This window comes from Pundamilia nyererei, unplaced genomic scaffold (assembly GCF_000239375.1).
Source record: "Pundamilia nyererei isolate P.nyererei 1_Seehausen unplaced genomic scaffold, PunNye1.0 scaffold00054, whole genome shotgun sequence".
Taxonomy (NCBI): Eukaryota; Metazoa; Chordata; class Actinopteri; order Cichliformes; family Cichlidae; genus Pundamilia; species Pundamilia nyererei.
In genome coordinates this window covers 1,607,399-1,621,427 of record NW_005187455.1, presented here as the reverse complement: position 1 = coordinate 1,621,427, position 14,029 = coordinate 1,607,399, and the positions used below count along the sequence as shown (strand labels likewise).

At 42.1% G+C, this 14,029-nt stretch overlaps 1 protein-coding gene across 3 annotated transcripts in view; it reads right to left on the bottom strand.

Annotated features, from left to right (window-relative positions):
* Nucleotides 1–14,029, bottom strand: part of ehbp1 (EH domain binding protein 1) — a 157,243-nt gene that overhangs the window by 25,886 nt on the left and 117,328 nt on the right. For all 3 annotated transcript variants that reach the window (XM_013910985.1, XM_013910986.1, XM_013910984.1), the window contains 3 exons: nt 10,810–10,948; nt 10,085–10,185; nt 7,390–7,513 (listed from right to left, as the gene is read on the bottom strand). In XM_013910985.1, coding sequence (XP_013766439.1) covers nt 7,390–7,513; nt 10,085–10,185; nt 10,810–10,948 — 364 coding nt within the window. The remainder of the gene's footprint in view (nt 1–7,389; nt 7,514–10,084; nt 10,186–10,809; nt 10,949–14,029) is intronic.

Sequence of the window (14,029 nt, the reverse complement as noted above, 5' to 3'; positions counted from 1 at the left end):
CTCAAAGGCAAGAAAAAGGCAATGGGGTTTTAAAGGAGTGATCCCTAGATTTCTTTTCTTGCCCCATAGGGAAGAACGGTGCATTTGCTCCTGAAGTGAATTCAAGATGACCACAAACACATTCCACCGTGGTCTAATACAAAACCATTCGATTGAAAGCGAGTGGTTTTTTTTTCGTCCTGCTGACAACAACAACAACAAGAAAAAGACCACGGGCTTTGAAAAGAAGGGAGCGCATCTTCTCTTGGCTGTGTCTATCTCAGTTGCCACGAGCTTAGCTTACGAACAGAGTCTGTGATTATGGATAAACAATAGTGGCAATCGTTCTGTGTTCAACTATCTCAATCAGAATTCACACAGTGGACAAGCTTTCAGCATAGCCTGTGTTTATTTTGGGAGGCTCAGGAGGAGAGGTGAATGTGGAGAATGTCTATCTAAGAATGAAAAAAAAAAAAAGCAATCAGAGGAAAACGTGAAAAGCAGCACCTGAAAAACAAAGTGACCGCTGATTAAAGCCAACACTAAACCCTCTCCTCTCCCTCCATCTTTGAGTGTGTGAACTGTAGAGGGTATTATACTCTAAACACTTTTTCTTCTCTCAGTGCTGAAAGATTAGACTGGTTATCCCATTAAAGTTGGTAAAATGCCATTCTTGTGTCTTTAAGCTCTCGTATAGGAGGTCAAGATGAGTCTGCCTGCGCTTACAAGGCGGGCACGGATGTAATCTGCCCAAAGTTACAATAATTAATGTTAAGCTTCTTCAGCAATACGTTTGTGAAAGAACCGGTCCTGATAATATACTTAAAGCTGCACATGCTGTTTGTGTTGCCACGACAAGAAAAGGCAGAGCTTGACGTGCACGTGTACTTGCGAGAGTCCCTCTGCCACTCACGTAGCTCAGCTTAAATCTTTAGTCAAACTATAAGCTGATGCTGCCACAATGCTGGATTAGGTCGACAGGCATGGGAAAGAGAGTGAGAAGGCGGCTCACTTGATGCTAAAGAAATATAAACTACACATGCAGCTACAACAGCATCTGTGGGATGACAAGCAAAAGGACACGTCGCTTAAAAAGGAGAAATTAATCTGAAATGCAATCATTGGTAAATTCCAACTAAAGATTATTTCTTTAACAGGGTGGCATTCATACTTTTAAGAGGCTGAAAACTGATTTACAAGTAGATGAAAAAGCTTGTGAAACAATACAGATGGATGAATAAAACTTGGACAAACGGGATTCAGAGCCACAGGTTGACATTTAAGCAGCTGCAATCCTCCACACAATCACACGGCAAGTCAAAGCGGCCAGCAGCCTTTTCCGATGTGACGGCATTGACAGTCCGTGCTGTCCCTTCCTCAGATACCGAGGGGGATACTGCATGTGTAAAGTACATTAAGCTCTTGCTGGAATCCTTCCTTGTGCCATTCTCCTCTCGTCGACTCTCAGACACAAAGGCAGATTAAAGGAGCGCACGCCATAAAAACCCTGTGTCAATCTTATCGGCTTGGAGTGCAATTTTTAAATGTATGTTAATCTGGGGGAGCTAAAACTCATTCTCTCCTCTCTCTGCTTGTTTATCTCTTATCAAATGCGCAGTAGGTGAGGGGCAGCTTTGCGGTGCAGCTAAGTGCCATTATTTGGATAATTGCATCCATTGTTGCTGGTTATATAGCTATTTGAAATGGGAGGTGTGTGTAAATAGGTGCAGGGGCCAGGTAGGGGGTGGCTGAGATATATTCAAAAAGAGGCCAGGGGATTTTCTGCGAAGGCTACATGATGCATTTGAATGCTTCTTCACACCTAAAGCTGAATTTTCAATAAGCAGTATTTGATATGTTTTTGTCTGTGCAACAATAGCTTCAGAAAATAACAAAGCCAAGGTCAGGAGCGTTACATGCACCAGAAGAAACACACTAACAATGAATGGTATCTTCACAGAAATTAAACACGTACAATGAAACCATCACAAACCGAAGCTTTTCAGTGTGTTCCAGCTCTTTTGCATTTCTAAGGTGGTCAGATACCCTAACAAAAGTTAAATGACACAGACAGCCATGCATAAATCATAAATAATGAATATGCTTCGGTTCAAATAGAAATCAATAAGCTCCAATAAATATTTGGTCTACTGCAGGAGGTGAAATGTTCTCCTAATGTTGCATGTGTGAAGGACAGTACTCCCAGTGGTGCAAGAATAACAAGTTCATTAGTCGAGGGGGGGTGCCGCAGGAATTCAAATTCCCCCCCGACCCGGGCCCGGCCTCTGATTGGCTGGCTGCGTCGGCATGGCGAGACTCATTAGAGCCCAGCAGTAATTAAGAGTTGTTAGAAAGTGAATTCTCCAACCGCAGATTAGAAAATTAAACTATTTACTGATTACATATTAATAGAAGACAACAATGGTGCTTGCCATAAGCTTGGAAGGCAACCAAGGAATAAATCTGTGTACTTAATTACCATAAACAATGGGGGCATAGAAATGGAGTTTTATGCACACTCCCTCCTGTAATGTGTCTGATATCAGAAGACACTTGACAATTCTTGTTCAATTATCTCTATTATTTAATGTGCTGTGAACTGCCTCTGAGTAAATAAATTAACCACCCCAATTACTTTGGATTCATCTGGGGAGGGCCGCTGCGTAATAGAAAATGCAGGAGAAAGCTGCATTGTGCCCAAACCTAGGGGAGGAGGGGAGGTGTGTGGAAAAGAAGGGAGCATTTCTTTTTTTTTTTTTTTTTGGGGGGGGGGGGGGGGCTGACTGGAGAAACAGATTCACAGGGATAAAAAAGGAATAGAGAAAATGTAAAGACACCCAGAGTGAGAACGTCTATCAAAAACACATGATAAGATAGGTCTTTTAATTTTTAGGTAACCAAATTCCTGGTGGAAAAGAAGAACAAACTCTTTACAGACAGAAAAAGAGAATCTCGAAAATAAAAGGGGAGAGAGAATGACAAAGCAAAAGCATGTGATATCAAAGAAAGGCATACTGTGGACCAGCAGAGCACAGAGGATGTTCCCAGGCTTTCTGCTGCTGGAGCAGAGAGATGAACAATCAGTCATGGGTCAGTCGGTCTGTCTGTTCACATCTGCCCGTCACTCCTGCAGCGCTCAGCGTTACCAGAGCACCACTGCACACTGAGCTCACCCAAACTTACCTTGAGAGGTCTGAATCATATGATCAGATTCACTGCTCTGATTACTCTGCACATCCCCGCTCAAAGAGTCTACTGAGAGTCTGAACTAACTGCTTGCTGGTCTGCGTATAAGCTACGCACATATGCATTATTTAACTGATGGCTAACTCTGAGTCAATCAAGTCTATTTGTGCACGGCTTCAGACCATATTCCAAGCTAAAGCTCTCCTGTCCTATAAACAGTAGCTTAGAGGGGGGGGGGGTAGGTTCACGGCAGGTTTTTCACCACAGACTGCCTATCACAACAAAAACGCAGCTTTGGCACTGCAATGGGAAAAGAAGAGGTTGTAATAGGAAACAATGATCAGAGAGCGTTTTCAGAATGTCCAACTCTCCTTCTCTGCCATCACGGAGTCTTTCTGCTCCTCCATCTCTAGCCTGACTGCACATAAGGTTATAAAAATGGGAAGGTGACACCAAAGCATAGCGTCAGTGCTATTTATCAGCATGACAGCAACGATCACAACAATGATCACAATGATGTCAGTGTTGGGTTTAGGTTGTTTATTTTTGAGGTAAAAAATTCACATACCCAAGGAGTGAAGTTATGTGCTAATGCTAAGGTTGATTAGCAAGCTACATCCAAAAACTGTACAAGTGCAGTGCACAGGCACACATCTGATGATTAGTGCTAACAAACCGACAAACAAAATCCTAGAAATCAGGCAAAAATGTCTCGGAACACACAGCAAGCCATATTATTATTCAGATTGTACCAATGAAATGCTTCAAAAGGCATCAGCAGCACAAACATAGTGGTGAGGACCAGTACAGGGACTTCAGTTAGCAGAGGTACAGCTGCCTGCGTCGGGACACCAGTCAATCAAAGCAGTCCCTACAGGTATCCCCACACAGTAAAAACACATTTTACCAGTCTGTTTTTACCTTACAACATAAAGCACCTTGAGGCAACCCTTGTGGTAACTTACACTGAGCTGAACTGAATTTTAACATGGGAGTCTGCTGTTTTCTTTCAGCCACAGGGTTTGTTTTTACACATGAAACACATGAAATTTCAAAAGAATCGGGTTGGAATATTTTCAACAAATTTATCAGACAGCAGGAAACAGTCTGATTCAACACACTCCTAACTGGAATAATAGTTTTGGAGTAGGAGCTGCAACATGTCTGCAAGTCCCAAAAAGTTTTAGGCTGCAGTACAAGTCTGAAAACTACTCATCTTTGTGATGATCCGTCAGTGCACCTCTTCTTCTGCGTTCTGACCCGAGTTGCCCTTCTGTTAAAAATCTTCATTTGTGTAGTTTGTCTAATCTTTTGCTGAGATCACAACTGAACTTAAGCTCAATTAAAACACTGAAAGACTGTGGCAAAGCTTGGCTGCTGGCTCACATCTCTTCATGTTCCATAAACATCATTTTACTCTGGATTAGGATATCTGAAATTAAAGCTGACAGTGGAGTGTGTGTATGAGGTTTTTATTTCTTTGTGTTTTTGTTTTGTTTTTTGAAAAAAAGAGTTCTGAAGGTGATGACAGCTTCACTCGGAGAAGAGTAGTGTTGGTTATTTGTGAAGCAGAGTGTTATCAAAAAAGAAGGCTACCTGCTCAGTCGACTTCCTTCACCAAAATTTTAGTTTTTAACAGCAGATCACGAGTGTGCCAAATCAGCACCACAACGTCACAAAACAAGGTTGTTAAATTAAAGTAGAGATGCCTGTTGCGTGTGATGACACTTGGTATGTATGTCTGTGCAGTGCCAGTGTAGTGTAAACCACATGGGCACGTGCACAGGGTGAGGCTGACGCACAACGGAGGCAGATTTCAGAACCAGTTATTAGGAGAAACACGAGACAAAATAATTTGACCAATAAACACACCGGTGTGCATACACTGAGTGTGCTCATTGAACAACTACCTGCAATGAATAAAACACTTTGGTGGACACTCTCCCTAACATGGTTGCGAAGGAAAAAGGTGTCCCACCCATTATGAGCAAGTTATGACTAATAAATTTTCTCCTAAGCGGATGCACGCAAGCAAGTCCACACTGGGTAAAAATTAAAGGATGGCTACCTGCCAAAGTAAGGCTGGCAAAGCAAATGATATTTAAACCAAAAATATTAGCGTTTGGTTAGTAGCTACTAAAAAGTCTTTCTATGATCCCTACTAAAGCACCAGTCAGATGTGACGGATCAATAGTAGATATACTGCTTACAGCCAATCAGGCACAACTTCTGATATTCTGGGTCCTGAGAAAAGAAAATCTCTCTCATCTCTGACGGCATATAGAAAGGTGACCTGAGTTGCTGAAGTGATAAAGGTTACTTTAGTGACCACCTGTCATGGGTGAGTTTCAGCCTGAAGACTCCAGACTTTGCCCAAAGGTTCAATCCATAACCTATCAGATGAGTGCTGCAAAATGAGATATGAAAACAGAAATACACTTTCAGGAAGTGAGAAACTTTCCCTCATTTGATGCGACATATTGCCAGTGTTGTACGGATCTGCCTTACATAATGACTACTTCATCATGAATATATAAATATCCTAACACATCTTTGATCAGCGACCAAATGTGACGCTTAAAGGTCAGTTTTATAGTATATAAAACGTACCATATCACCCTTATATATCCTGATAGTGTATCGACTTGTGGAGACCACATTTTTTCGATTTCATTCCACACTCATGTTAGGAGGAGATGAAAAGCGACCAAGGTGAATTTCTCTTCGTGATATCCTTTTATTATTTTGTCCTCGCCTTCCTGTCGTCGCCCTCTTCCTTTTCTAGTGAATCACATTTTCAGGAGGGGACCGCGGGTATATATATTTATATAAAGAAAAATCTTTATGGCTGAAGGTGTTTGAAAGTAAATAACCTGGCGTCTTGCTGGCTAGTTGCCGCTTTAACAGTGGGTGAAGAAGAAGGAGGGGAAAACCCCCCCCAAAAAAACCAGCCCTTCAGATTGACACAATGGCATGCGCTCCGACAGAGGGAGAGGGCACAGAGGCAGGGAGGGAGGCGAAAAGGAGGAAAACGACAACAACAAACAGAGGAGAGATATCCGCCATATCAGGATCCAAATGGGATGGGGAAGGTGAGCGCAAATCCCACCGCCCCAGTTTCCTTTCTAAAAACCCCTTCTTCTATCCTCCCCTGTGTTGCCTTTTTAGGATTTCGGGGGCTAAATCCACCAAGTTAGACGCTGATATATCAGAAAGAGCATGAGAGCTGCTTCTAAATTACTACAGCAAATACTGTACCTACACTCTCACAACATTCACAGACATCAAAATTTTACACTTCTTGGAACCATTTCCCCCCCCAGCAGCATTCTTGGGTGAGGAATGGGATGGTTTAGTATCACAAATAGGATGCTATTCTCCAATTTCAGTTAGGGACTCGACGGAGCCAAGGCCCCTCTTTTGGCTCAGCACACTGTCTCATGTCTTAACAAGGCTTTACCCCCAGCCAAATCTTAAATAAAAACCTTCCGAATCCGGCTCTGTACGCCAAACCAGATTGCTTTTTTTTGCGCTTTTTTTCGCGGGTGTGTAAGCATTTGTGTGTGTCTGTCGTGGATTTGTGAACTGTGTCAGTGCTCATGTTGTGTTACCTCATGTTTTTTTTTTGCCATTTCTTTGCCTCTCCCTCTCTCCTCCCTTTAACTCACCCCCGTCTTTCCTTATACAGCATATCAATGAAGGCCAGATATGTACTAGGGGAAGGAGGGTGTATGTGTGTAGCCGTGCATGGCTGAGCGCACTGTTCAATAGTGTGGATGCTGGCTGGCTGGCTGGGGCCGCGGCTGGCAAACGGCTGCAGCGGAGACTTCGGCTGGGGCTCCGCTATCGCACCCAGTTATCGTTTCCCCCATGAAGGGCTCCCTTATCACCCCAGCCCAGAGAGGTCTCCCTTCTTCTCCCATCCCCGAGACACACTCCCCCACCTCCTCCCTCCCAACCCACCCTTCCCCTCCCTTCTCCACCTCCTCCTCATCCCTCACCCCCCACCCATCCCCTCCTTTCATATACACCCAGCGCTCCGTCGTGCAACATTCAACCAGGAGGGAGGGTGACGAAGGAGGGAGGGCGATGAGGGAGGGGGGGGCTTCAAAGATTCTCTCTCACACAAACACACACACACCCTGGGCGTACATGGATGTGTGTTTGCGTGTGTACGCTCAATTTGCCAAAACAGTTTTTCCAGTGTAATTGGGCTTGGGGTACCTGTGTCCATGAGATAGCGCAGCCTCTTCTCCACGCGAGCTGCTCGGGCGTCTATGTGCCTCTGCTCGCTCTCCAGTGCAGACAGCTCCCCAACCACATACTGACTGGTGTCTTTGAACGCCTTCTGTCAACCGAGAGAGAGAGAGAGGGAGATAGAGACAGAGACAGAGAGAGAAAGAGAGACAGAGAGAGAATAGTTAGAAGAAGGAAGTATAGCTATATTAGACAAAGAGCTTTAATCCACATTTGTGAGTTCTACATCTACAAACCCACTTTATAGCCTTTTATTAACCACATTCCACTGTATTATTTTATTTTAACACTAAACACTTTGAAGTTTTCTTCAGTAAACATTAGTTATGTATATTAGGTGTGCTAATCATAAAGTAAGCCAACTTATTCTACTTTGATAATAAAGCACATTGAAAAAACTCAGAATAAGGCCACAAAATTTCTTTCTCTAAACTTATTGCTTATCAGTTTATTTATGTGTGGTCCATTAAATATCCTGTTTGGGGGGGGGGGGGACCTGATAAGCTACATCTTAACAACACTCATCTTAACAATGTCAATGAAGAGTTAACAAGGAAACAGAAAACAGGCACTCACTCATCACTAAACGTCTTGCTCACTTCTTAAAGAGTGCCAGTATTTTGTTCGCTTTTCATGCAACAATTTATCAGCCAGTGTTGGCCCTGTTGACATCAGCAGATTTGCAAACAAGATGGGGCTTTCCCAAAATCAGTAGCAGGCATTAATCTGTAGATAGTTAACACTACTGCATCACAGCAACAGAGCTCCACTCTACCAGCTGGCTAAGGCCTTTCTGTGTGGAGGTTGCATGTTCTCCTTGTGTCTGTGTGGGTTCTTTCCAGGCACTCTAGCTTCCTCCCACAGACCACAGACATGGCTGTTAGGCTAACTGCTGATTCTAAAATGGCCATAGGGTGAGGTGGACTGTGAGCACGAAGAACCGTATGCCTTAGCCCTGTGACAGACTGGCAACCTGCTCAGGCTGTACCCTGCTTCAGCCCAATGACTGGGATAGGCTCCAGTTCACAAAAGTTCTGAAGATATGTTATGTATTTATGTTTTGCTCACACTAAATGCTCATTAACCACACGTTAAGAGAAAATCTCCAAAATCCAGATTATAGTACTGTGATCAAAGATTCTATCACTGTATCATTGGTTATTTTAACACTAAACTAAACACTGAGCTTTTCCTAATAACTGTTTGTTATGTTATTGATTTGAATTTAAATACTGGACGATATAAGTGTGTAAGCCTGGTGTAATGTACGATGAGGTCAGTTATTTTCATAAACAAGATTAAGTAGTTATCCTGAGTTATCCTATGAGCATCAGTGGGGGGCAGAGGCTTTGTTAAACTTCCAAAACTGTGCAAGTCATTAAAACCACCATTTAGCCTTCAGCACTTTGAAGTCAATGTACTTTTGCTTTAGGATGTCTGCATATCCAGTTTATTTACTCCACACTAAATAAACTGGTTAAGATGATTATTTTACACACACACACCTCGCTCTATAACCAGACACTTAATACACACTCCATTTCTGACCTCTCTTCACCTCTGTCTCCAGGCTGTTTGCTATTCTTCAGAGAAACTCCTCTGAGTGAGGAAAAAATGTTTATTCAAATTCACTACTGAGGATGCATCCGAAAAAATATCTCTATTTTACTGCTGATGCACTTCATTTTTCTTAATGGGAAGTAGAACTAGAGAGCAGGAGAGAAAGTTTTTTTCTTTTTTCCATTCCACCCAGGCCAGCACTTTTTCCTCTACTCCTTCCAGCATGCGAGTGTGTGCATCTGTGCGGCTCTGCACACGTGTGATTGTGCAAGTGTGTGTGTGTGTGTGTGTGCTGATTCCCAACAGCCTTTCCCTCCTCCTCTTCTGTGCGCGCTCTCGCTCTATCACCATATTTTTCCTTGGCAAATCAATTTTACACATGATCAGCCCACTCCCCTTGCCGCGCTCGGCCCAGCCGTAATTAAGAGGAGGGAAATTACCATATATATTATATTAATGCAAACATCATTCAGCAGGTAATTCTTGGCTGATCGGGATAATGGAAAGGTTGAACACCCATTAACCCTGGGGCCCAGGCGCTGGGAGGAGGGTGCTGTGTGTGCGTTTGTGTGTCTATGTGGATGGGACTGGGGTGGAGGGTGCAGGGTCGAGGGTAGGAGAGGGCTGCTTGGGAAGAGATTCACCCCGTGGTCTCTGGTGGCACGCACACACATACGCACACACATAATAACATTCTTATAAACACATTCTTTGTGCACACTGCCTGGAATACAGTGTGAAATGTGTGCGAACACTTGAAGGACGTGAAGGCACACTTCTGTGCAAAGACAGAGCTGATATCTACCATTGTTATAATTAAAATGGCAGCCTAATAAATCAATACTTAGATGTGTGTGAGTTAAAGAGACGACAGTAGTGTGTGTGTGAGGGTATAGGAGTGGACAAGGTTAAAGTGGGGAGGCAACTTAAACTAGTAAGGTGACATACAGGAAATGGGGGGGGGGGGCAATCAACCACTTCACATCTGACCCCCAAGGTCTTTCTTTTCTGGAGAAAGACCTGTGCTACTATCACACTCACACACTAGTTTGGTGTTGCAAATGGGACAAAACTGTATACACTACAGAAAATATGAACAAACCTCCTCTTCAAACGGTCTGCGAACATCAACCTCTATGGGTGAACCTCTGTCCTCCTCAGCCTTCTTCTGATCCTCAGGAACAGACTTCTGTCTTTTCATCTCTGGAACAATGAAGTCACATACACTAACAGGTGAGAAATCCACCTAATGTCATTTCAGTCTTTATATTTTTAGCTTTACATGAGTCACTGGTCAAAATAATCCAGTGATCCAGTATTTGTGGGTTTACAAAAAAAACAACAACACAGCTACATGGATCTTCATGATTGGTGTGAACACATCATGACAGGTGTATGTAACCTGCTTAGAAAAGCCTCAAATCTTCCTCTTAGTCAGTCATTTGAGCTGAATTAAGTATTATCTGTATTACATATTATATTGTATATAGTAGTCATCTTACTTTCTTTATACTTTCTTTCTATACTTTCTTTATAAGATATTTTCTAACATTTTACAGATGACTCAGTTACATTATGCATCAAAATATCTTATAGTTACTGAGAAACCCCCACAGCTATAAACAAGCCTGCTTTCGAACGTTACTCTGAACAAGTGAATCCTTGTAGTCTTTTGAGGAGTCGAGTTACTGCTCCTCAAAATGTCTGTGGACGTCCTCAACAGTTAATTGCTGTGTGTGAATCAAGTGTCTCCGTATGCAAACATACCTCCTTGGGTAAACAGTGCATACATTGTGTTTGTGTGCTTGTGCTGTAACGTTCCCCCACCTGGTCTGCTCTCCACATACTGGCTGAAGGACTTGAGCTGTGTTTTCCTGACTGCAGAGTCCTTGTTGAAGACAACTGGGTTTCGCAACCTCTCCGTGGCTCTGCGCAGCCTCTCAGCTCTCAACTCCTCTGCATTATTCTGTCAGACACCGGGAAAGTCAGCGTTTAGCTTGGTCAAGTATTGCCTACTGACTCAGGAAGACAAAGACCATCAACGGTTGTTTCTATTTCTGTGTCAACTCTTAATTTGCAGTTCATGGCATCGCCAAACAAGGTAAACAAAGGGACATATTTTCGGTCAAAACTGCTTCAACACACAAATCATGCAATTAATAAAACTAACCGTGAAGTAAGGAAAGAAATGCAATCATAGCCTAGTGAGCTGATGATTTTATTTACAAGGCAAGACATGTGGAGAGATGGATAACCCAACTGACAAACACATGCGGCTCAAAGAGACGCGCAAAGAGAGTTCAGACTGCAATAACAGCTGGTGCACAAAAGCTAAAACAAACCAAAAGCACACATAGAAACAGAGCTGATTGTTTAATTTTAAATTACAGGCAATGGCAGCAATTAGTCTGCTGCCTCTTCAAATCTCGTCTATTATTCTGTCAGACTCTACCAGTCACTTAGATATGCTCTCAACCTTTTATTAGGCAGTCGTTTCAAGATTTCAGAGCGGCTCTGTGATTATTGTGATCAAAAACATACATGCACACAAAACTACAGCACTGTAAGTGAACACACCAACTGACAGGCCATGAGATAAATCTGGTAGAAGTTGATATGTTAGCTACATTGTGATTTGTTTGCATGAAGCCCTCTGAAAATACACACACACACACATACAGAGGCGCACACACTCATTCATTCACTCCCTCACTCATGAGAGAGACAAAAAGGAGGCAATTAACTTGACTTTCAGCAAAACCTCGAGCCAGAAAATATATTCAGATTATGCAAAATGCAAAAAAACGCTATTGTTTTCAAAGCGAACATGTGTTAGAAAGGCACACGCTCGCTTCTCCCGCTATCAAAAACAGCATGCAGAAATGCTTTATTACCAAGCCCCCCAAATATGCCAAGCCGAGTGGAAAAGAAACCGACTCGGGCTAAGATTGACGTCGCAGCAACGTTAATAAGACGGCGAAACGTGTAATAAAGTCGACAATTAGAGCAAACATGTTCCACTGCTTGAAACAGGGGGAGATAGTCAAGCAGCGTGTGCAGTGCGAGGAGGGCTAATAGAGACGGGTGTGGGTGGGAAACGGCGTGTAGACGGGGAGTTGTTAGTTTAGCTTCAGATTATTGACTTTCAAAAACAATGTCAGCAATTAGTCTGTTCTCACTTTGTTTTGTCTATTAGTCTGTCAGCTTCCACCAGCCACTTAAAAACCTTATGTCAAGACAAATTGAGGCAAATTTATTTATGAAGTGTTATACACAAAAGCCCAATTAAACATTTTAAAATGTGAGGACAGCGCTCGCATCAAGGCAACACCAAGGCGATCCAGAAGGATGTTTAACTCTTACACAGCCATGGTATTTTAAAAACAAAAACACGATAAAGTGGAAAACTTTATCAGTGCTCCTGCTTCCTTTATCTATGAGAGATATTATAAAATGCTCTTATGTCATTAATTATGGTTTTTAGTCACATTTCGGTTTAAAGGCGTTATGGCACCACATTTACACCTGCTCTTTATGCCATACTTGGTAGTTTAGAAGTGCAAACAAAGATCATCACCAGTGAGAAAACTGTGCTACAAACTGTCCAACTACCCCTGAAAACAGCGCGTTTCTCTACGGCCTGCTGGTCTGCTCTGGTTCTCAATCGGCAAATACTTCAGGAATGGACATTCACAATAAAATCTAAGTCTATAATGTTAAGAAAACAAAAACAAACAACCATGCCACACCATTTCCTGGGAAAAAGCATTTCTATGACACACAAATGTAATGAATTTCTGGGCTCACAAATGCCTCCATTGGATGACCTTAAAGTTAAATTACTTATTGAGGGAGAAGTAACGAGGAACAGTTATCAAAGGGTTTACTTCCCTCTGATCTGTCTCCTCTCCATTGTCCTATCAAAGTAAAGGTTTAAAAGGCCAAAAATATATTAAAAACAGAATGCACCACTGCATGTGTAGTTCATCCAGAGTGTATGATATTAGATGATATATGATATAAGGTGAGGATCTTGCTTCAATTTTACGTCTTTAGTTCTAACTAATAACAAAAAGTAAAAAAGGTAACAGTCGACTCAATAAAGGTTAAATAATTGTGCTCGATGTTTTTTTTTGTTGTTTTTTACTGTGTACCCTCAAATCATTTGCTGACATCCTCAACAGGCTTCTTAAACTCAGTCTTCAAAACTATGAGAATTTCCTGTTCTACATCTTCCAATTAATGTTGCCAAAATGTGTTTTGTTTTTCTGCAAAGGTTTGAACTTTGAGTGTTTAAACAAGAGAGAAAAGTGTGAAAATGTTCGTGCCTGTCTGAGAAAAGTGTATAAAGTGTTTAGTGAGGGGTTTACACCCTTAAAACATCTATAATAATTGTAAAAAATAAAGTTGGCTACCTCGCAGATTTCACGTATCGCGGGTTATTTTTAGAATGTAACTACCGCGATAAACGAGGGACCACTGTTTTACAGAGACGAATCGTGATGCCGTTTGAGATCACGATATTTTCATACTAATTTTTCAGTATTTTTCCCACCTCGAAATTTATTTTGCTGTTCTTTCTCTTAAATGCTCTTTAAAGTGTTAATACGATGAGTAACTCTAGTCCTTAAATCCCAGCAGTAAACAGAGACAGCAGCATGTATCTGCCCTCTGTTTACCTGATACTTTCTTGGGCTTGGTTACAGAAATAAGGTGGCTTCCTATTGGTTTTAGCACAAAGCATCACAATCACCCGCCAATCCTGGCTTTGCTAAATCAGCTTCCTGTTTGAGTGATTTTAAAATTTTACTGATTGTTTTTAAGCTTAAACTTAAATGGCACTGTGCTTTTGCCACCCAGTCTGACTTGTTTGAGTAGATGAGGCTGAGAGAATCGGTGACTTCCTTTATATCAGGGATGTGAAACTTATATTACATCATCTGCCACTTTAATCTTGGGTGAGCCAGACAAGTGAAGATCCCCCATGTGTCATTGTAAAGAAGTTTACCTGCACATTTAATCCTGGAGATATCTTAATATATATATA